At 37.7% G+C, this 24,231-nt stretch overlaps 1 protein-coding gene across 5 annotated transcripts in view; it reads left to right on the forward strand.

Annotated features, from left to right (window-relative positions):
• ADCY7 (adenylate cyclase 7) overlaps positions 1-24,231 on the forward strand; it is a 59,690-nt gene that overhangs the window by 29,458 nt on the left and 6,001 nt on the right. For 4 of the 5 annotated variants that reach the window (XM_052686745.1, XM_052686747.1, XM_052686746.1 and 1 more), the window contains 20 exons: positions 477-1,012; positions 1,780-1,980; positions 3,939-4,100; positions 4,862-5,011; positions 7,295-7,443; positions 7,746-7,857; positions 9,383-9,510; positions 9,744-9,902; positions 13,375-13,507; positions 14,692-14,877; positions 15,733-15,776; positions 16,167-16,247; positions 17,290-17,362; positions 18,179-18,276; positions 18,994-19,078; positions 20,231-20,368; positions 21,364-21,450; positions 22,008-22,046; positions 22,695-22,858; positions 23,678-23,759. In XM_052686745.1, the coding sequence (XP_052542705.1) occupies positions 842-1,012; positions 1,780-1,980; positions 3,939-4,100; positions 4,862-5,011; positions 7,295-7,443; positions 7,746-7,857; positions 9,383-9,510; positions 9,744-9,902; positions 13,375-13,507; positions 14,692-14,877; positions 15,733-15,776; positions 16,167-16,247; positions 17,290-17,362; positions 18,179-18,276; positions 18,994-19,078; positions 20,231-20,368; positions 21,364-21,450; positions 22,008-22,046; positions 22,695-22,858; positions 23,678-23,759 (2,442 nt within the window). In that variant the 5' untranslated portion in view covers positions 477-841. The remainder of the gene's footprint in view (positions 1-476; positions 1,013-1,779; positions 1,981-3,938; positions 4,101-4,861; positions 5,012-7,294; positions 7,444-7,745; positions 7,858-9,382; positions 9,511-9,743; positions 9,903-13,374; positions 13,508-14,691; positions 14,878-15,732; positions 15,777-16,166; positions 16,248-17,289; positions 17,363-18,178; positions 18,277-18,993; positions 19,079-20,230; positions 20,369-21,363; positions 21,451-22,007; positions 22,047-22,694; positions 22,859-23,677; positions 23,760-24,231) is intronic. The other variant, XM_052686749.1, reaches the window with a different exon arrangement.

A 24,231-nucleotide genomic window follows, 5' to 3' on the forward strand; every position in this document is an offset into this window, starting at 1 on the left:
CACCATGGTGACGGTAGTCAAGTGACAAAGAAGCCGCCGTCCTGTTATCAAGTTCTAATAAAACTTCTCCTGAAAGCCTGTTTTTCATGCTTCCCTCCGTCCCATCCCCCCATTCTTTTGCTTTGCTGCAAGTCATTTGGCACGGAACAAGTTATATTTGTGAATCTATTTGGAAAGCATTGGTCATTAGCAATTAACAATACAGTTCGTTCCTTAATGTTCATTGCTAATAGAGCACACCGACAGCCGCAGAAACACTATTAACTGGAGATAAATGCAGTATGTGCAGCTTGAAGCTAAGTATCTTTTTTTTAATACAGTAGAGTGAATTTTGGCTTGAACAGAATTGTATCATTTTCTCATTTTCCTTCCTTTTAATCAAAACAGTGTGAAAGGAGGTGCTTTTCACTCTTCTTGGAGAACGCCGTGTCCGCTCAACTGAAGTCAATTACTTTAATTGTATCTTCTCTCTGCAGAGTTCATCCCAGGAAGCAAAATTCACGCTTGCTGCAAGAAGTCCTGCAAAATAATAATTGGAAAAAAAGCAGAGGAAAAAAAAAGCCATAAAAAAGATCCTAGCAGCACCAATATGCATTGATTTAGAGATTCATGCGTGAGACTCCTGGTTTTGGGAAGACTAACTGTCTTGCTTTTGGAAGCATTGGAAATCTGAAGTTCATGCTCATGAGAAGTCAAATTCAAGAGCCCGGGTTACTCAGTGTGGCTGCGGATTGCAGAGGCGACAGTAACAAGTCAAGCATTCTCTGTGAAGAAGGAGTTTCAGCTGTGTCCTTGTGTGTGCGCTGCCGGCTGAGAGAAATAGCAGCCAGGCTGGGATAAAATGCCAGCGAGGGGTAAATACTTCTTCAGTGAAAGCGATGACTGCAGGATCACAGACCCTCTCTATGAGAAGTACCGTTACTCGAGCCAGCAGCTTCCACTCCTGCTACTGCTGCTCTTCATTGCAATCATCTTCTGGACCACACTAATTATAATCTTTTTTGTCAAAGATGTGAGTATTGATCAGTATTCATTCAGCAAAGTGCAGGGATACTGTATGCAGAGGAAAGATGCAGCTTAAAGAAAGTTGTGGTTGTGTAGCATATTATAATTCTGTTTAAAAAAAAAAAAAAAAAGAAACTAAAATAAAAATTCTCATGTTCTTCAAGCACTCAGTTGACAGCAGTTAAAAAAGAGTAGCTGATCTGTAGATAATGTTGTAAGAGTGATGAGGAAGCTGTTACAGTCTTTTATTGCCTTCTAACACTGCTTTCCAAATGCAGTGCTGCATGTGGAAAGAGTTAATTGCTTTAGGTTAATTGCTAAAGAGATTTAATCATACCAATTGTACTTGTAAACTGTTCAGCTTTTATTCCTTTAAAAAAAGGAGAGTAGCAACAATATTCATATGTGTTGCAAGTCATCCTTTGTAAAACTTGGAAAAGAGCTGCTACACCACCTTTAGCAAAGCTTGAACTCCGTAAATGCATTTATCAGGATTATAACTTATCTTAAAAGACAACAACAGAAAGATTAGTTTGGGAAATGAAAATGGTGAAGCTGAAGCTAGGTGGACTGGATATCTTCAGTACTATGTATTATCTCTGAATGTATCAATACCAGAAAGTGTTAGTGCTGCTGCAGCCAGACTGCGTAGCTTTTAAAGTACGCTAACCCGAGTTCTGATCTGTTTCCAGGAGAGTACAAATGAATTTTCCAGTTTTTTTTTTCTAAAGGAGAAAGTTGGAGCAAACATAATGCTTTCTTTTGCTTTTTCAGGAAGCACGTATTCATCTTGCCTTCATTATTGCAGTATGTGCTGTTCTTGTCATATTTTCAGTCATGTACTTACTTTTATGTATCGAATCCTTATTTCGGAGATGGCTAACCTTATTTGGAGTTACAATTTGGATTTGCTTCTTAACGATAGGTTACATTCCTCTTCTTGAACGAGGAGATTATTTTTCAGCATGGGAACAGGTATGTATTTCCCAATTATTCAAGTATTTACCATAAAACCTGTGGTCACTGTGTGTGAATCTGCTTGTGCACTTTATTTTTTCTGAACATTATAGCAGCATAAAACTGAGATTTAGTGTGCATTCCTGGATTAATTCATTCTGGTCAGTTTTTGTTCAGCTAAGAAGGTTGGATAATTGCACACTTCTATTTAGGAACTGCGTCTTTTAAGTTGTAATTTTATTTCTGTGTAAACAGTTAAAAATCTTTACAAGTTCACTTCTAAGAGAATTTTGCATTAAAAAATTAGCTTTGATCGATTTCTGTGTGACAAAGTGGTGTTCAAGAAATGTGTAAAGGACCCTGGGACTGGGTGTGCCCTAGAGAGCATGTTTTCACATCATGGCAGAGGTGAACAATAAGAATTAATGACACGTCCTGGCATAGCTGGGTGCGGTTCAAGTTCATTACTTGGTATCTGATCAGAAGACGGGAGATTTTGTGATGCCAAAAATACCATAATCTGTAGGAAACTCCTCCTAAATTCTCATAATATAAACAGAAGGGTTTTCAATAAAATAAAAATGAGTTTTTATCTTGTTTTACCGACTCTTCCCTTTCCCCTCTTTATTTCAGATAAAGAAAGATATAAATTATGAGTTAAACAACCCATATCTGATTGTATTATGGCCTGGATCCAGCACCAGTATTTACAGTTGCTATTCAGTATTTTTTTATTTAAGAAAGGAGATATCACCATAAGGAAAAAAAAATCAAAACAAAACCAAAATCTAGTTCTTAATTATAGATACAAACATGTAATTAAGCAAGATTTGGTTCTGTTGCTTTCAGTGCTGCAACACAGTGTCTTGTGTCATTGTCACTTGGTAATAAAGGTGATATAAAGGCAAAAATAGAAGGCAACTATAGATTAGGAAGCTGAAGCAAATAGGAGAATTCAAAAGTTTTACTGCAAGTTCTTAATTTATCACAGATTAAGGCTACTGTTTAAATGAAGTGTAACCTCTGCTTGTCTGGGCTTATAAAAATATTGCACAGCATTCAGAACGGTCTGATGAGGGTTGTAAGGAAGAGGAAGTTTTGGTGCAAATGAAATAGTAAAGATGAACGTTTAAAAGGTTACTCCTGTTGGGTGAAACCTTTTATTTGTTTGCTCGCTTGTTACGTTCTGTCTCAAGCAAAGAGATCTGTGCTGATAAGCATTTCACTGTAGTCTGGGCCTTGAAACTTCCTTGGAGGAAGCTGCTGTCTGGAACAGCATGAGTTGAGTTGCAGTGGGGAGAAAGAGCTGAGCGAGAGACACTGCCATATATTCTGATTGACATTGTTACTTTGCATATATGTGGAAACCGTTGGCTATAACAGATCTATAAATATGGATATAACTTCTGTAGACGTTCCTTTTTATCCCTAGCTGTGTAGCAGAACATTGTGCATTTTGTAAAATCTCTTCTGTTAAATACATAGTCAGTGGCAATAGTGATTATTCTCTTGTGTCAGATTGAGAACTATTATTTGGGCTTTTGATTTTATCAGATATGGAGTAAATAAACAAGTAATGTGCTGCTTTTAAGATTAAAATACTAACTTGGAGAAGGTGAGAAATCCCATTCTGTTCAACTTTGCTATCCTTGCAGTGCACTGTTCTTGATAGATAAAGTGCATCTTCAGCTGTAGTGGATGAGCTAAGAGTGAAGGGCAAGGACAACTGGAAAAATTAAGTGATGCATCGTGTTAATCATTTTGTCTTTGAATCTATATCTATTAATTCCCTGGAAGCTTTTGGGGCTACTTGTTTCCTTATGTTTTTAACTCTGCTTTAGAAATGTCAGTATTTCATTGTTCAACTTCAAAATGAGAAGAATGCTGCTGCTTTCCTTCTTTACTGAGTTTTGTTAAACACACAATAATGTGTGTGTGTGATTAACTGTTTTGGTTTTTTTTTCCCCTTTAACTAGGTGCCATTTTTTCTGTTCATAATCTTCACAGTGTATACCATGCTACCCTTTGGGATGAGAGATGCAGTCATAATTAGTGTTCTTTCTGCTCTCTCCCATATTATCGTTCTAAGTGTGTTATCCAAGGATTCTTATGCAGATAAAAGATCCATTCTGTTTCAGGTAAGGAAAAGCTACTTTCAGTCATTAAATAACCTAGTCATATTACCATTTGATATTGGCATAACTATCCTGGTTAGATTAGGTTCCAAACTTCCACAAAGTTCAAGAATTTGGATCACGAGCCCATGTCTGTTTTGCATGCCTTCAATAAAAAATTATTTACTTTCATTTATAATACATTTTGATTTTCTAATGTAAGGGAAGAAGCAAAATTTCTTAACTGTTACTCAGTGTAAGACAAAGTTTGTCACAATCTTTCTTCCCAATCTCTGATGTTCAGATGGGTTCTATCTTCATCTGACACTGCCTGCTGGGTGGATCAAAAGGGCCACTGCTGCGCCAGGGAGTCAGCAGGGCCTGGGAGTGCTACAGAACCTTTTGGTGTTCCTATCCCTTACTTACAGGGTGTGTTCACAGCAGCACCTTGCTCTTTCAATGCAGATATTTGTCAGACTTCACACAGCATGCTGATGCATGGTTTTGAGAGTCAATCACTGGTGTCTGCAAATAAAAGTGCTAAGTGGTACAGCAGACTTGTTTCGTTGTACTGCTGTATGTTCCCACCTGAGTGCCCTTTACTGTGTGAGTTAGCTTCTGTTGTCCAGGTACATCCTGGCCAATGGAAATGTTGTCACCTGGTGTGTAACAGGGTAAGGGAAAGGGGAACGATGCCTGGGATTGATTACTTTTAAGGAGCTAGTGAGCATACTGGTGAAGTATCGATGACTGTTCTGCAGTAGGTGAATATTTTTCTTGTGCAGGTACTTGCCAATGCTGTCGTTTTCCTTTGTGGTAATTTGATGGGTGCATTTCACAAACGCCAAATGCAGGTTGCTTCGTGGGATTTGTATAGATACACGTTGAAGTGCATTCAGGTCCGAATGAAACTGAAGATTGAAAAGAGGCAACAAGTGAGTGAAGTGGTTCTTGCTATGAATTGCTTGTTTGCATTTCTAAAATTGGTGCAATTTTATAAGGTTTGTGATTAATGTTCATAGAAGGGCTTGGGCAGATCTTCATAATACTCACCTCGCATGAAAAATAAAAGTTGTGCCGTCAGTAACAAAAGAAGGAAGTTGAAAGGAGGAAGCTGTTCTATGCAGTTTGTCTGTATGAAAATCACAGTATTTGTTGCAAGGATGTTACTGCCAGTTATTTCAGCTAACTTGTATTTCCTAGCACAAAAGGTTGATGGGGCTGGCCTAATCCAAAAGAACATGTCCTTAATGTCCTGACAAATACTTTGGGGTAATTGCAACAGTTTTGTGCTTCCCTTTGTTATGAATTTTCTTTGAAATTCTGCAGTATTGTTTGTCCTTTTATTTTCTTGTCTCAGAAACTGTTTTGCTAGGAGAAAATTGAAACTTAAGTGGAAAAAAAAAATCCAGGCTGGATGTGGCTCTCGGCAGACTGGTGTAGTGGCTGGTCACCCTGCACATAGCAGGGGGATTGAAATTAGATTATCATTATGGTCCTTTTCAACCCAGCCCATTCTGTAATTCTATGAAAAAATCATATAATACATTACAGTTTGGAGTATGATAACATTTACATCTCTGAACTCCAGGGGTATTTAAGGAGTAAGCAAGGAACTTTAATCTCCTACTGAGGAAGGACTGTAAGGAAGTATCAAAGCTGAAAGTAGCATGCCTTCCTTTTATCCTGGTGTGAGCAGGGTTAGGAACAGCAGCTCTTGAAGGCTGATGTGAGCTGAGTTCTCTGCCCACAAGTTCCTAGATAAAAGGAAGGGGCTGAGGAGTGACTGACATGACAGAATTGAAAAGAATGCCTCTGATGCTAATCTTGTGAGATGACAAACCTGCATGAAAACCCTGGCAGAAAGCTGTTCCCTGTGCAACAGCCAGCAAAGTATTTAAGCAGCTTACAGAAGCACTGTGCTTCTAAAACATCCTTGGGTGATGTGGTAACTTGCACATATGTTTTATGGTTGTTTGAAGTGAAGATGAGCTGAAGTCTATGGACAGTTTACTTTTCAGCTGTGTTGCAATTTGCCAGACAATTATCTTTTTGCCAGCCATTTTTTCCCTATGAAGATAATACAAGAACTGCAGGTTGGGGTTCATCATCACTTCCTTGAAAGCTGTGTAACATGTCAGCAAGCATCGCATGGCCCCATGACATGCAGTGGGGCTCTGTCTTCATTTGAGTTATTCCCCAAAGTTTGCTCTCCTATTAATAAATCACTGGAGGAGAGAAAGGAAGCTTTTCTATTTCTGGGAGGCAGTCTCAAGCCAGACTGCTGTCTAGGGCTCGTTTAGCCAAGTGCTTGATGAGTTCCTTCTTCCCACTGTGATCCCAAGGAATTTATTTTGGTGGCAAGTGCTGGTTAAGCAATCCTGGCAGCTTCTTCCCGTCTGTGGACTGCTGCATGGTTTCTTGGGAAAGGGAGACAAATTTTAGGCAGCAGGGACAGAGTTTTACTCAGTTACACAATCGTCTGGCTTTGCTGGCAGCGTCATCAGAAGTTCCTGCTCGTAGCTGCTCCGTGCGGTGCTTCCCTTTCTGTGGTGACCCTGCTATGGAGCAGCAGAGCCCTTCCTGGATTAAAAGTGCTCTTCCTTTGTATTCCTCTTCTGCCTGACAGATTCATGCTGTCTTCTTTTGAAGAATAGGCTTTTAAGACAAAGCCAGATAACAGATAATGCACTGAATATGCAAGTAATGTAAGTGGTTTATGAAAAGATTTATTCTCACGCAGCTCAGAAAAGTTTTATTTCGGTGGCATCAGTTGCTGGTTTGCTCTGTTTGTGAGTTTTTAATACTGCATAGATTACTAGTTACAGAAACTAAGCTTTTATCTAAAGTTTATCAGAAAATGCTCATGTAATCCTGAGATTGGCTTGGGGGGGGTGGGGAGGGCGAGGAGGTTTTATTTTATCTAGAAATTGTAGTAATATTGATTTTCTTTACTCTGCTTCATAGTTAGAGTTACATGGCATCTGGGTCACAAGGAAGAAAATAAAATGCAACCTTTACTCAATTGTAAAATCAGTGTTTCTGAGAACTGAAATGGAACAGTTTTTTTCTGGAAAATGTGACATTCGTTCCTCAAAGGGTGATTGAATAAAGAGGTTTTATCTCCTAAATTCCTTTTTGTGGTCACTAAATCCTGCGGTTTCAAAATTAGTATATGAAGAGTTTTACATCCTTCATTTTTTTTCCCCCCCTTTTAGGAAAATTTGCTTTTATCCATACTGCCAGCTCATATATCTATGGAAATGAAGCTGGCAATCATAGAGCGACTAAAGGAAACTAATGATAATAGGCAAATGCATGACAACAACTTCCACATTCTATACGTTAAAAGGCATGAAAATGTTAGGTAAGTTGAAATACTAGAGGTATTTGTATTAATATAAGCTGCTAATTTCTTAGCACATGTTGTTCAGTGGTACTGAAAATCAGAGACAGACTTTCAGGGTGAAGTGAGCTCCTTTCCTGTCGTTGAAAGATAATGTCACCCAGACTCGTAATGAGTCAAGATACTTCGCCCTGTTTTCTGGAGTTGTTTTCCTAAGGCTGAGGTGCTTTCTATTAAGTGCATTTTAATGTGCAACTGACTGTGGAATAGACACATCTTTGTATTTCATCTGTTTTTTTTGTTTTCCTTTCGTTCTTGTCTAGCATTCTCTATGCAGACATTGTAGGATTTACTCGCCTTGCCAGTGACTGCTCTCCTAAGGAACTAGTAGTGATGCTGAATGAACTTTTTGGAAAGTTTGATCAGATTGCAAAGGTACATGTTGCAGTTTGTTGTGCAGCAGGGATTTAATTTAGTTAAAATTCAGTTGTTGTTAGAACTTCAAAGTACTGGAAAATAAGAGGGCCCTACTTACTGTATGGTATCAAAGCAGGAATTAAGAATGCACAAAAATAAGTCATGCCATCCTAGCTGCTTTTTTGCTACAGTAGGAGCTGAGGTGAAAGATACTTGGTCACTGTTTGCAACTGCTCCTTGGGTATAAGAATATAAAAGAGTTGGGATTTTGAGTGATACATCTGAATTTTTCACTACTTTCTGCAAATGGCCTGGTTTAAAAAGCACTTGCATTTTGTGAGACAAGGTCTTCCAGCTCTCTTGTTGGGCTATAAGAAGAGATTCTTGTGGTGTTTTCTATTTCTTTACTTTTTTTATTCTCTGTTTTTGTTCTGTCATCTTTTCTACTATGTAAGGATGTTGTAGGCTCCAAACTGCCTAATAAAAGCTAACCTGGAAACTGAGCTGGATACTGAAGTCTACCAGCTCTAACATAAGGTTACCCACTGATCTCCAAAATGGAGAAGCTCAGAGCCGTCTGAGCTGGTTTACTCAGAATCTACTGGGTGGCTTCAAATGTTGGAGAATAACGGATATCCTTTTGAGGCTTGGAGTGACAAGAACAGCTTAGTTTGATCACTTGACGCTGATTTGTTGCAAATGATAGTACTTTTTAGTTGGTGGAAAAACTGCTTGGCTGTTCCCCAGCAGGGATGGTTTTGCAGCTGGAGTGGCAGCTGTCCCTGATTATGACATCTCCCCTTGTCAGTCAAAACATTCACAGCCTGGCCTGCTTGTAAACTTTGTAGCTAAAATTTGTCAGTAATATCTTAACAAAAGACAATATGATGAGGTCTTCTTTTCTCTCTTCAGCCAACAACAGGCGATTGTCTTCTGTTGCAGAGTTTGGGAGTTTTCTGCTGCCAAACTGCTTTGATGTTAAGTGACAGCAAACTCTGCTGTGTGCCAACTTCCTCTTCCATTAAATTTAAAAATAAAATTTTTGTATGCAGATATACCAGGTTAGGCATCCTGATTCCTAACTTCTCCCTAGATTCTGTGAAGGTTTTATGACACTGCCCTAAAAATCTGATGAAAAGGTGAACATAGTGATTAATTTATTAACACTTGAATAAAAAAGATGAATAAAAAGATAGTTAAGTAGATTTCATCCTCCAAATGATAAATTCTTTGAAAGTTTTTTTCACTGCTGTAATTCCATTGATGTTTTTTTTTTCAGTTGCAAACAGTTCCAAGAATTAATTCAGAAATTATTAAGATTGGATTTCAGAAACACTTGACGTAGTAATTTCTGTTACCCTTAAGTCATTTGAATGCAGAGAATGAGAAGTAGGTTTTGCTTCAAACAGGATTGAATGCAACCTTACTTTGTCACAATGACGTAGAGAAGTCCTAGTTTTGGTGTCATTGGTCTCCTTGCAGGTTTTTCTTTTCTTTGTTTGTTTGTTTTTCCCCATTAAATATGTTAATCATTATTTTTCAGGAGAACGAATGCATGAGAATAAAAATCCTGGGAGATTGTTACTACTGTGTCTCAGGACTACCTGTGTCCTTGCCGGTCCATGCCAGAAACTGCGTTAAAATGGGACTGGACATGTGTGAAGCAATAAAGTAAGCATAACACAAAAGACTTTTTAATTGTATAGACCCTATAAAGGTATTGAATCAAGTTATTGTTAGTGTTGTCATTGTCAAGTGTGATTTATTGCCTCTAGTTTGATAGTTACACATAAGTTTGTCTCTTGCCTTTGCACTGAGCATATAATGAGACTAAACCTTCATAGATCTCCAGAAGGAAGAGAGGACAGAAATCTAAATTACGCTCTAACTCCTCTCTTCTACAGGCAGGTGAGAGAAGCTACAGGTGTGGATATCAACATGAGAGTTGGCATTCATTCTGGGAACGTGCTGTGTGGTGTGATCGGCCTCCGCAAGTGGCAGTACGACGTCTGGTCTCACGATGTTTCCTTAGCCAACCGTATGGAGTCTGCAGGCGTACCTGGGTGAGGTCCTCCACTCTCACTGCTGGCTCACTGTCATCACCTTTCTCATAGTCATGGCTTGTGGAATTTGTAACTGTTCCGTGACACAAATCAATACAATGGTGTGAATAAAATGGGACAAATGTGTACTTACCTGAGCAGTAAAAAGCTAATGTTTTCTGGTTGTTATTTTTTGATGAGCTATAAAACTATATTATTAGAAAAGTGACTACTTCTTGACCTCTCCTTCGTTTGAGAAAGTTGTGTGGCTTTAGCTCTGTATTATTGTGTCGGCTTGACCTGTGTTGGGTACAAGGATAGTACTATATTTGTAAGAATAGGAACAGAACTTAGGTTGACAAAGAAAAGCTGCATATTTACAGCAGCCAGTGTTTCTGCTGATGTATCAGTTGGTTCCTTTGTCACTTGATTTATATTAGATCTATGTTCAAACACTTCACGACCCTGAACTCTCAGAAATTAAAATAAACCCTGGAGAGGAGTGTAGGAGCGTCTGAGGAAGAAGAATTTAGAGCTGCTGGCTGTTGTGTATTCTCTCTGAGCTGTATTTGGCATGGGCAGAATGGGAAGGAGAATGAGTAGGCCTGGGTGGATGAGCTGGGGCAAAATGCAGCATGACTTGCTTTGTGTCACTCAGCAGAGCAGGGTGTTTGGCTCGAGCCTCAGATTTTTGCTGTGCTTTTGAAGGTACTTACTGAAAAGGACAATTATAAATGGTTGGGTTTTTTTTAAATGCTAGCACTGCATACTTCCCTCAATGAGGATAATACAGTTGTTTTTTAAGTTGAACCTTGGGGATTAAAATTTGGCAGGTTTTTTTTTTTTTTTCATGTCTTTTCAGTGGTTTACACAGAATTGACCATATTGAAAGTTTTGTTTTTTCCCTTCCCAAACAACGCTGTAATTTTGCAAGTTCTTGGTATTCTTTGCAAATTAATACTTACTAATGGAATGGCATTCTGAGAGGTGTATATTTTCCATTGAAGACTATGAAGCATTGAGATTCCAATTACTCTTTTTTTTTTCTGCTCAATATCACTGTCATTGTAGAGTGTCTTCTTATTTGTATTTTAGGTAAGTTCTGCAAAGTAGAAGGATATGAATATCACATTCTTTTCTTTCTTTGGTAACAGAAAGCAGACTAATTGGAACTTAATTAATGGTTGCAATATCATCCAGGCTGAGTGTTTCAAAGCAATTCTGCATGGTTAAACAAAAATACAGAGTTGCGAAGTTTCTTTTCTTGGCAAAGCAAACAACACAGCTCTGAATATGACATGAACACCATAGAAATATCACATTTAGGACTATTGCTGAACCTTAAAAACTGATTATTCCAACGCGTTTGACATGCAAATGTTTGATTCTCTGATAGAAATAAAAGTTATTTTAGGTTTGCTTGCTGATTCCAAAATATAACACACAATACTTTCTGTAGCACTCACTTTCCATGTGTTAAAACTGGCCACAGGAATTCTTCTGTTCCTGGAAGACTGAGCCTTCCAGGGAGGTGGGATTTCTACTTGTTGTGTAGTTTCTACTGTGGAAAAATAATCTGTCTGGGGTTCTCCATAGTTTCCAATCTTAGCTAGTTCTCCTTTGGAAGTCAGCAGAAGTTTTGTCACTGGGAGCAGTGTGAGGCTTTTATTTAAAAAGGAAGTATAAGTGTGTTGGGCCTTTGAGTGAAGAAATTCTGAAGACTTTTGAAAAGATGCAGAGAAACTGCTCATTTTATGAGTAATTTATTCCTTTTGACTGAGTATCCTTGTTCTTCTTTCATAGTCTAAAATTTATTTACATTTGTAATAACATAATAATATATTGGTAAAACAACAAGCACTGCACCAAAATTAAAACCACATTTATGACCATTTCTCTAACATAGATGTGCCTGAAACACTGAAATACATGCTCAGGCATATTAGCATAGGGAAGTGAGAATGTGGTGTTTTAGGTATTCTGCTTTGATAGAGGTGCCTTAGTGCATGTCAAAGCTTGCCTTGAGAGGCAGCTTTAGCAGCTTTTGTTATATGTTGATTGTGGAATCCAGTAAAGCATTAGTAACTGTTGGAAGTTGTCAGCATAATTAGTCAAATAGAAAGAAGTTTACAGTAAGATCTGAAATGTGTTATGATAGTGTGTGATTTGGAAAGAGGAGAGAGGATCCATAACAAAAGCGGATGCTGAACAGATGAGGTAAGTAGAAAAAGACAGGAAAGGTGTGTGTTTTAAATGCTGAGTTAATACAGACATCACTCAGTATGCCTCAGCTCCTGTGAGGGGGGAGAAGTGGCAATCAGAAGCTGGCTGTAAGATTTCAGATTCAAATACTTGCCTGTATTTCAAAACCGCTTAATCCATTGGAAAAAAAATCCCCAAACATAGTCTTTTTAGAAAATTGCCCGTAAGCAAAAACCTCTTACCTTCCAGTTCCAAAAGAATTGTGGAATTTTTTGCTCTTCTGTGGGAAGCCACAGCCCGTGGGTCTTCAGCTCTTGGCTGCTTTATCTTCACATATCCTATTCAGGTTAAGAAAGTTGAGCTGGATTGGACCATCACCCCCTTTTTTCTGCAGTTAGACAGGGGCTGTCAGTTTCCATTCTAGACGTGTGCTGTTACCAGCTCTGTGCTGATAGCTTGTAAGGATGATGGTGCAGTGGTTAACCCCTCTGTGCCAAGGAAAAATGAGAAAGTTGTGGGATGATGGCAACTAGAAAAAATATAACAAAATTATGTGTGTATATACACACTTATGTGTCTAGATTGAGGCCTCTCATATCTCAAGATATGAGGTCCCTCATTGAGAGATGTTGTGTGGAAGAGTGCAACTCATCATTTCCGTGGAAATATGTGATTCAGGATGCTGAACTAAGTAACATCCAAGGGGAAAGCATGAGTGGATACAACAAGTGCCAGCTGCTCCCATTAGACACGTTGCTGTGTTATAATCTAGCTGTTCCTGTCAGAAAAGACAGACTTCAACACTTACCCTCCTTGTTGACAAAAACCTTTTCCAGTTTTTTTCCATATTTTCTTTGTCACTCCTCGTGCATTGCCAGCTCAAGACAGTCCTCCTTTGTGCGTTTTATGTGAGCTTTCCGTGCAGCTCCTACCATCCACAACAACCTGCCTGTATGTCTGTTTTCTCAGTCATCAGATCTTCGGTAATGATGTTTTTTCTCGTATCTCCCTCTTTCTCTTACTGCGCTTATTTCTTTTTAATCTTGTACTGATTCTATCTCATTCTGGGAAGTGTTTTTTGGGATACTTTGTATGAAAGATGTACAACAAAGGACTGCGGTGATGGATTGCAAATGCAGTTTTAAGTACTGGCAGGATTTTGGAGTTGGCTGCCAAAGCACGTGGTGGCTGAAAAGCAGAAATGTAGCAGTAGCCATTGAAATGTAAATGAAATGCTTAGTATGACCTTTCTCTAAATGCTTGGTTGTCTTTTTCTTTCTTCCATTCTCAGTCGTGTACACATCACTGAAGCAACGCTAAATCACTTGGGCAAGGCTTATGAAGTAGAAGAAGGAAATGGACACCTTAGAGATCCTTACCTTGAATCCATGAATATCAAAACCTACTTGGTGGTTGATCCAAGGGTATGTGCGTGTTTTGAACACATATCTAAATTCGTACTTTTTAATTAGAGGTGTCTGTGGGGTGAGTCATCTGAATAATTTAGAGTTGGGACTTCAGATCTGGAAGCACATCCTTCAGTTCTGTGTCTGAAACCTCATATGTGGTTCATATAGTCAGCATTTATATTCGACCATGTATTTGCTTGAAGCATGTGACTTACAAATTCAAATCAAAAGGTGATATGAAGTCGTGAGAGAACACCCATGCTGTGTAACCACTTCCAGATACAATGTTCTCTGTGAAGTAGCTTCCAGCAGCTTCCAGTAGCTTCTCCGTGCTGTTTTATGTGCAAGGCTCACCTTCCTTTCAAGCTATGAGGTTAGAAGCTGTTACCCATTTCGGGATGAGTAACGCCTCAAGCGTTACTAGTTTGGATTGGCTTGCGGCTGGCAAGTAACGCACTTCAAAGGAAAAACAGAAACGGTGAACTCCTTTCCTTCAGGATCTTTACAGGGAGAGACAGTGTAGAGACACTTTTAATTATCAAGAGCTCTAACTCATCTTCCTTGTATGTTTTATGTGCACAACACGGAAACAACCTTCCCCACTGCATGCCCAGTCCACAGGTTGAAGATCTAGTTCTATTGAAGTGGTCTCTGCTCACGTGGAGATACCCATGAGATGGTAGCAAGTAGCCAGTCAGTGATGCATCCATTTATTCTGTAGTTTAATCTTCCTTTTGGACCCACAGAGGAACTGCTGCATGAGCACTGCCTGTTTACCTGTTGTGTAAGGATATAATCTAAGAGGGAGCCTGTCATCTTTTTGCTGACTATTGTTTTGATATGCTCTAGCTCAGAAATTGGGAATCTTATATTCCTGCTGTTGTGTTGATTGCATTGATGTTGTACCTATAGTCCCAGGATCTCTGGTATCATCACTCTCAAACCAGGAAGCTTGGAAGTTGTTTTACAAGTGAAGGCTTGTAAAGGCAGCTCAAGCAAATTCATTATGTCATGATTTGCTACAACTGAAATTAATTAAATGAGAGAAAGGAATCAAGGTTGGCCAACTTTGCTGATGAATGTCAAGTCCTAATAAGTAGCTAGGTTAGTTAGTTTACTGTTACTCAACTACACTGAGCTTTGTTTGCTTGTAATTTGTATCATTACCTGTTTTCTAAGTTACTGTGTTTTTCTGTTAGTCCAAACAGTGCATATCAAATAATCATCTTCCTAAAACAAGAGTGAATGATGGGCTGAAGATGCGGGCATCTGTTCGGATGACACGTTATTTAGAGTCCTGGGGAGCAGCCAGGCCCTTTGCCCACCTAAACCACAGAGAAAGTGTGAGCAGTGACTCTTCAACTTCACAAGGAAGGCAAAGAAAGGTGAAGTTTGAAGTGTTTATGTCATCTTAAAATTATGAACTACTTGTGTCTGTGGTTTGAAACTTGAAATCTGATATATTTTTTGTGGGTGAATTTCTGCTGTTACTTTAAATATGTGTACAGAACTGAGCAGGTATCTGAGCAGGCAACAACTACTTCAGTCAGAACAATATTCACAATCCACTTAAGTCTAGCATATAATGCTTGTAATAAACATTCAAAGAAAAACGTTGAAACTATCTTTTCTTCTGGCATTTCTCCATTCTGCGTTGTACTCAATATGTGTGGTTTTAGGACAAATTATTTCTTTTCTAGCTTCTAGATGCATTCATGATTTACTTGAAATGTTATGGAAAATAAATCGTCCCTCCATCTATAGTAGGCTTTTGTCAGTAAATAATTTAAGAAAACTCATTTTTCCTATGATCTGCCATTACTGGAAGCTGAAAGGAGGAGATGCACACCTCTCAGGTGTGCTTCCAAGGCCCAACAGAGGCCTAGAGATGGCAGTGGCAATTTTAAAAATGAAGTATCATTCCATTCAGGTTTGTGCAAGTGGTTTCCTGTTTACTTGTCTCTGCTCATTTTAGTTATTTCAGTGTATGGAGAAAAATCAGAGAAATTATTTGTTAAATTATTTTCTAATAATTTTTACAAAAGGGACAGAAAACACCCACTTGTTAAAGCAGAAAATGTTGCTGGAAAATGTTGGTTTTGATAGGCTTTTATGTTTGAGAATGTTTTTTGAATGTTTGCCAATAAAACTGCTTTTTTACTTCCTCTCAATAGTTCATTCTCAATAGTTGTTCACATTGTTGAGTGTGTAACTTGTTCTTTATTCCTTACATGATTTAGGAAATACCTCTGTGTTCCACTGGGCGCCAGAGGACTTCTGACAGGTTTGTTGAGTTTGGTTTTTTTTTCTTGATATATGATTCTCTGTTCTGTCTACTATAGGTATGTGATCTTTCGGCTGATTAATCAGTGTGTATGCTGTTTCCACAATAAAAATGTTCAGCTAGGCCTCTGGACTTTTAAAAGGCATCTAAATTCATGTTTGTTATAGTTGGCACTCTCTAAAGGCTTTCTCCCCAACCCATCTTCCTTCAGTTTTGAAAGTAGCCAGATGTTATTTTAATGTGATTCAGGATACCTGTACTTGTCAAAAAGCTTTTTATTTAAGATAAACAATGTGTGTGATAATTCCACTGTGTAGCTTGGATAGAGAGGATTAAGAGATTACTGGTTTCTGAATAGCATTTGTGACATGGACTTCATATTGTTCACAGAAATTCCTCTCAGAAGGGAAGAATAGAGGAAGATATTTATGATGAAATGATGTCAACCATTGAAGGACTCAGTTCAACTAAGTATGCAAAGCTTTTATTTTCTGTCATCTTTTTTTTTTCTCGATTTTAACTCCAGATGCAAAACTCACTTCTCAAAAGTGCTACCAGGTATTTGTCTTGCAATTTTTTGTTTAAATTGAATTTCCTTTTTGCTTTAGTTTTCAGTAATAATCTTGTTATTTTCATTCTTTGAGCAAGCCAATGGCTAGTCTAGCTGTTCTATGTGGTATGGCACTGTGAAATAACAGAGTTATCACTTTAGGACTGTCCAAAGCAATGAGTTGAGTTGCAGTGCAGGAACAGGAAGTTAATACTTGTATTCTGTTTATTAAAATAAGAAATATGAAGATATGGGGTGCAGTCCTGACCAAAGCCTATGTATAAAGCCAAAATGTGGTTTGGGGGTATTAATAAAGTTGGTTTAATGTCAGATTAGTTCATAGTAAATGGTCAGTCAGTAGCAGATGGTGCGTTTGGCATAGTAGGCATTTGGATTTGATGATTTTTGTAGGTCCATATTCTATTGTTGCATTTAAAAACAGACAAGAGTAGGCAATGTTGTCTTCTCCTTGTTTGTTTGTTTTTTTTGGTTTTTTTGTTTTGTTTTGTTTTAAAATACAGAGTTAGATTTCCTATCAAATGTGAACCAGTGAATTCAAGAAGAAAATCTTTCATCTAAATTACGGCAAGGACATTAACACTGTTCTTCCTACTATTCCTAGTAGGTGATGCTGTTGGTAATACTTAAGGGCAGAGTTTGGAGGCTGTCAGCCATCTCTAACACTTGCTGTCCTATGTGACTATTTTTAAACTGCAAAAAAGGTCTGGGGTTACGTTTTGCACATAAATGGCAAAGTCTGCCGTTAGTGCAAGTTCTGGATCTGCCTGTCAACAACCTAAAAACTTAGCAGTTCATGGGTCACCCTATGAATTATAAAGACTTTTCAGAGCAGTCAAATGTGTATAAATCTGCAGCACCATCACCCTGTATAAGTACAGTGCTTTTGCATCCTTCCTGGGCTGTTCTGTACATTCTGTAACATGTGTATCTCTGTGCATGCAGCCCATGGTGTGGCAAATCTGATGACTTCTGTGGATTTTCACTGATATTTGCAGAACCTGGTCTTGAAAAAGAGGTTGGTAAGAGCAAAATAATAGTTTTTGGTCTGATTTCTGGTTCAGAGCAGCATAACAGTATACTTAAAACCGTGTTTTCATTCTTGAACTGGATTCTGGAGATGAGTGCAAACCCAGAGAGGTTTTTGGTACCTAATGGAAAGTGGGTCTCATGATTCGTTTAAGTTGGCCACTCTTCCTTGACAATCCATGTTCTGGAAAGTGTTTCTAATCTGTGGTTAAATTCTTGCCATAAGGAGTCAGTAGGAGTTAGGCTGGTTTTACTATATGAAGAACTTTCAAAAGTAATGAGAATTTAAAAAATATAAATACTGCATCCATAATGAAATTACTTTCCGTGGTTGTTTCATTGCAGCTATAATACCATTATTGTTAGGTTCCTAAATTTGCTGTGCTGTGATGCATGTGCATAGTTGCTGGAGCACATATATATAATGAACCAATATGTAGTGTGTGTGTATTTGTAAAAACACACACATGTATGTAGTATGTATATCTACACACACACGTCTCTACACTAGATCTACTTCCATGTATGTCCTTTTTTTGTAAGGATTTTGATCTCACAAATCTGTGAAGTTCTGATTTACGTAATTGGTGCTGGATTTTCCTCTAGGCTAAAAATTATCCTTTGGTCTGGGCTGGTGTATGTTGCAAACGTTCAGGTGACTTTCTTTTGTTGTTTTTCAGTTCTATGTATGTTTTGAATAGTGCAGTGTAAACTTCTATATATATGTAATCACAAAAACGGTATAGCATTTTAAACAAGGTAATGTTCTTTATAATAATCTGGTTTATTAAAATCTGTGTTTCAGTATCGCACCATCACCATTCTGAAACTGAAGAGTTACTTTGCGTGTGCAAGTTTTGTGTTCCTCTGTATTTTTCTGATACAAGTGTTTGTAATGCCCAAGTAAGTGCCAGTATTTTAATAACTTCTAATTCAAATTAGCCAATAGCTGAAGTTGAAACTCACATGCATGAAACTTTCTGAAGTCCTTTGGGGTTCCTGAGGGGTGCCCCTCTTGGGTGTAATTTAACCCTCCATAAAAGGGTGCGTTTGTGTTGTTGGGAAATGAGCCCAAATATCACTACGAAAATAAAATATAGATATTTCTTAAATAAGCTGTATGACTCTTTAGTGTACACAGGGAGATGATCTGGGGATTGAGGATTACTGTTTTGTAACCGCTGGCTGTAAAAACGTTGACTGAGTGTGGAATAGAAGAATGGCTGGTAAAAAGGTGCTCAGTGCTCCTTTTTTCCGTAGAGCTGCAAGAAAAGAGCTTCCAGTTTCTTCACATATTTCCAAGAAAGCAGATGTTTGATGTTTCTGAAGTTTATAGCACAGTTGTTTTCTTCACGGCTGTTGGAGTGCAATTTCCATGTGATTTATGCATAAGGGTAATAGCTCAGGCCCTCGGTGAGGGAATAGGATAATTTAATTGTATTTGTACAACACAGCAACAGTAACTTGAGCAATTTGATGGTTATCCAGGGCCAACAGAAGGGGAAAAAAAAGCCTATTCAAAATTTGAGAAACAGTGTTAGGAAACGTTAGTCTGAAGTGCAGTCTGAATGACATTTTCATTTAGCGCTGGTTTGTTTAAATGCTTTCTCTTCTCTTTAGAACTGCAAAACTAGGAATTTCCTTTGGCATCGTTGGAATCATCATTGTACTTATTTTGTTTGTGTGCTTTGCTGAGAAATGTATGGTACGTATAAAAATGTGGACAGATGTGATTTGGCAGTTCAGTCTGTCTTTCAGGATGATGGGGTAAGCTGCTAGTTTCCATAGGAGCTGCAGGAGTGTAGGACCTCAGGTTGCCAGATTTTACTGCCTGAAATGGATTGTCGTGTTTGAAAATTATTACTGTAATTCAGAATAATTTGAGTACTAAAATAGGTGGCTAGGAGGGAGGAGGAAGTTATTAACACTTGTGTGGCAGGACTGTTTTCTTATTTATGTTCATTTCTGTGTCATTAATAGTAATTTTGGCTGTAAATCCTGAGGTTTCTATAGTGGAAACAATATTAAAAACAAAACAAAGTTTGAATTAGTTTTCATAATTGTAAAGCTCTACGAAAATTATAAACATATGAATAACTTGTTAGATACAGTTAGATAGCATGCATGGCTTTTACATACATACAGTTTTTATACAGGTAGGTGGATTTTATGTGTGTAGATGGTGTATATGTCTATGTAGAGAGGTATGTGTGTGTGTAGGTATGCAGGTAGTTTCTACATATGTAAAAACTGGTGGAGAAAAGAAAAGTTCTAATATTACAATCAGGCTTGAGTTTTACACTGGGAATGTTTGGTAGTAGCACCCTTGAACAATCTTTGCAGTCTCTTAAAATCATAAGCTCTATTACATGGTTTTTCTCTGCAACAGCAAATGGAGGGTATTAGGATGGCAAAGGAACTGACTGGTTTTGGTTTAGACGCCTGCAAATGTAGTTCCAAGAAAAACTCTGTAACTGAATAAAAAATGCAGCGCAGGATGTCATTGTATTTTTCTAAAACTTCTCAAGCCCCTTCAATCAGATCCTAACTTTGTATCTTTATAGCAGAAATTCAAAAAAATGTAATCACCCAGTATCTTTGGACTACATGGTCTTGCAGGTCGTTTCCAACCTTTTGATTCTGTGATTCTTTGGAATGAGAAAGCATTTTCTCGCTTCTCAAGCATGGAATCCAAAGTAGTAGGCACTGAATCTGAATTTCTGGATTCAGAGTTGTAAAATAGGATTTCAACAAAAGGGTCTTTTCTCTCTCTTGCACACACAAAGTATTTTCAGATTTACAGATATTTCTTCCCTTATGTTATCCATCTTATTGAAACTTCTTTTTTTTTAACCAGAAGTGCTGCTCAGAAAGGTGGCCTTTCCTGCGCCGTCTTTGCATTATCTCAGAAAAAGTGGAAACAATGCCTTTACTTAGGCTGCCTTTAGCATTCATCACCATAGGTGCCTTGTTGATTATAGCCATTTTTAACTTGGTAAGTAATTGCATTGTCTTTATTCTGTGACCATACTTTGAGCAGCGTTCTGTGTTCTTTTCATGAAGGGTTTAGCTCTTGCTTTTCTCCTGGTGTCCAATTCCCACCTGAGTCGACTTGCATGTGGATAATGTGCCATGCGAAATAAAACAATTCAAAGGAAAAAAATCCCACAAAAACTAAAATTCTGAGATCTCTTGTACATCACCTTTTCTTGTTTCCAAGATGGCATTTATAATTACCATAGATTATGACTATCATCACCAAGATGTCTTCTGGTTTTTAATGTAAGTTTAAGTGCCTGTATTGGGTAGAACACAGACCTTGTCAGTCGTTAATGCTAGACTAGATGCAAACAGAATCCATGTTTAGCCTTAGTTGTGTATTGTATTCCTCCTGGGCTACACACATCTGAAAAACCACTCTCTGGAGCTACCTTATGCTCAAGATCATGCCATTTTTTATTGTTGTTGTTAACAAGCATTATGTACATCAAGTTAACAGTTAAACCTCTCTGGTAGCTAACTACTAAAAGTGACATATTTCCTATTCCACGTTCTCAGTTTATCAGTCTCCTGATTCCGTGGGGAGTTTGTACTGAAAGCTGTTCTGCAGCTTTTGTAGGGCTGTGTTTCTGCTGGCTCAGGTCCTTGAACTGACTCACAGCGGTGTCATGTGAACACCAGATGAGAACAGGAACAGCAGCTGTGTCCCACTCACCAGTCTTACTGTGCCAGTTAGCTGCTGGATTAGCTTAGCTGTAAAGTGAAGCTTCACCTCCAAATAAATGAACAAAAGGTAAACACTTGGCCATTTTAACATTCTTGCATTTAAGGGGCATCGTGAAACTTTAACACTTATATTGCAGTAGTGTTGAAAGGGCAAGCAGATAAGGATTCACTGTATAACATGTGGAGAGAAGACATTTAAAATAAATTACCTGCCAACTGATTTCTATGGTTTTGTCTTTTTTTTTTTTTTTACTAATAAATGAGACTACTGAAAGGAACAGTGCTGCAAACTTTACTGGATCGAATGACTTGAATGGCACTGCCAATGTGACTTATGTCTTCATTTCTCAGGTAAAAAGAAATAAGGCTTGGATGGTGTGTATAGTATAAATGGATGCGGTATTTTTATACATTTTCATGTTTTTATAAAAATAGAATTAAGTCACTGAACTCAAAGATTATTACTTCCGCAAGGCAATTCTTGAAGTGTTTTCTGTAATTAACTGTGACTCAACTCTGCATCTTCTAGGGATTTTCTGAAGGCTCCATCAGTAGTGCATTAACCCAAAGACTTAGCTTGCTTTGGTTACTCTGCACTTTTGGAAGCTGTTCCCTAGCATTTGTGTCAGGGACAGTTGGATGCAGCACTCGGTAACGAGGCAAAAGTATCATTTCTAGGGATTTAATATTTTTAGTTCTTTAACTTCAAAACACTCTATTTAGAGATCATTCAAGTCTGTGGGATGCTCCTTTGTCACCTGGCCACTCCTTTATATGAAGAACATGTTTTTGAGCCAGTGTGAGGACCCTTTCATTGATGCCTTAAGGACGGATAAGTTACACACATTTAATGCAGATTATACTCATCTAATTTTGTAATTTTCTGTTCTTGCATGTTTGTAAATCAGTCATTTGAAAACACAACTGAATACTTCGTTGAAGAAACTGTAAGTAGTAAATACATTTTATTTTAAAGCCCAGATCTTTGAATACTGTATTTATTTTTGAAGACTGTCAGGCTTTGTTGCTCTAAAAAACAGCTTTTCTAGGTGCTTAGCAGCAACAAAGTTCTTCATGAAATCAGGTGTTTCAGTTGCTGCTGCTGTAATGAAGGAAGTGTGGCTTTGCAATTTTTTTGGGTGGGAGGCATTTGAAAAAGAGAGATATGAGAATGTAGGATCAGCTTAAGGTTACAAAGGGAGCACTATGAAAATAGGATGAGAAGTCTGGAGTTTCTGCCTTGGAGCCAGTTTGTTGGACTATAAAGCTGCTTTAAGTTATTCCTGAACTCATAATAATTAATTCATAGTCTTCAGAAGATACATTTTCAATACTCTTCAGTTTTAATCTGATGCTGCACATATTGGCATATGATGCTTTTTGTTTAAAGGTTTGTCTCTGACAAAAAAGTAGTAGCTAGAAGTGTTACATTCTGCACTGTAGTTCAATTAAGAATAAAGTTTTAATTGTATTTGGTGATTATAGTTTTTATTTAAATTTAGATGGTCATGATCTTAGAGCATTTGCTATGTTTGAAAGCCTTATGCAGCATAAAGTCTGAATAATGCAACTGCATTTAAATTCTTCTTTTCCAGTATTATGCTTATTGCTGCATTTTGGGGTTCATTGCTTGCTCAGTATTTCTTCAAATGAGCTTCGAACTCAAAGTTCTCCTCCTGTCCATTGCTGTAACTGTATACCTCATCATTTTTAATACCCTTCCACATAGAAACACGAGTGTCTCTGTCAACGTTACCAGGTGTGGTAGAAAATTTCTTATTAACAATAATGTTCTATTAAAGGAGATGTTGATATAATAGCTATAACATTAAGGTAGCAAAATTGCATCAGTCAGACATTATAAAGCTTTTTGTTAAGTTTAACCCCAGTGACACAGAAATACCCTGATCTAATTGAAGAAACTATAAAAAACACGTGGAGAACTTTTACTGTTCATTTGCAGGTCTTTTTCGCAGATTTTCAGCATATTCTCATACTTGATGATTAGAATAAATTGATTTTGCAGAGACCAACTGTGGGCTCTCTGTACAGTTTAAAAAAGCCTAAATGAGCTCTTAATTTAGCCTTGAATCCCAGACTAATCATATCATGAGAATTTAGTTTGATACACTGTTGAAAATTCAAAGTGTAACGAGGAACTGATTTTACTAAAAAATATAAAGCCTCTCAGATTTCCACGGAGTAATTTAATGGCTGACTTTTTAGTAATTCTGGTTCTTATTTGTTATCAGCTTCCTTTCTACAAATAAGAAGGTTTTGTTGTTGAATGTGAAGGCCTTGTTGGCTGTGTTCTCTGTAGGACAGTATGGGCAATACCTCATTGCAACAATTAATGAAGTTTCAGTACTGTTTTGTTGTTGTGTGAAGCGTTCATGTACCGCTGTGAATGGGAATCGTTCTTCACTATCAGATAATGGCACAACCAGACAGCCATTGGCAAAAATGACATTGGTGATCTGTGTGTGTGTATGCTTTCTGTTGCCCTCCCTACCCCCAGAGCAAATCTTAATCGTGTGGGATTAATACAGAGGATTTTGTATTGCTTTCCTGTTTACAGGCTTTTCATTGAAGAGCCAAGAGTAATGATTAATATATATCTGGTTCTGTTCTACATAACCCTAATGTTACTTGCAAAGCAGGTATGTATTGAAAAAGCAATGGGTTATTTGTCCTTTACTTGCAGCCAGTTAATTTAAATAAAATGTAAATGTATATGTGGGTATATATAGAGATACATAAATTCTTCTCTTGTAGTTAACTGTAGATAATGCAAAAAAAAAAAAAAAATTACTGTTAAAAGGCAGGAACATTTTTACTCTTTTCAATAGCATTTATATTAGTCATAACTTCTTGAACTTCCTTCACTTTGGATCCATCTATATGCGTATGTAATTATCCTAAATCAAGGTAGCAATTAAAGGTAAAAACAATCACACAATTAATAAAATATCTTTTTTAAATACACCTGATGCTACCTGAATGGCATTTATTCATAGTGACTGCCTCTTATTTTTCTACCTTCATTTTTGAAGCACACTGTAACTGTTTAGGTTCAGAAGGTTTTAAAGAAATGTTATTGCCTCCACACTGTCGGAATAATTGGACTCATGT

Source organism: Tympanuchus pallidicinctus, unplaced genomic scaffold, assembly GCF_026119805.1.
Source record: "Tympanuchus pallidicinctus isolate F22 unplaced genomic scaffold, pur_lepc_1.0 scaffold22, whole genome shotgun sequence".
Taxonomy (NCBI): domain Eukaryota; kingdom Metazoa; phylum Chordata; class Aves; order Galliformes; family Phasianidae; genus Tympanuchus; species Tympanuchus pallidicinctus.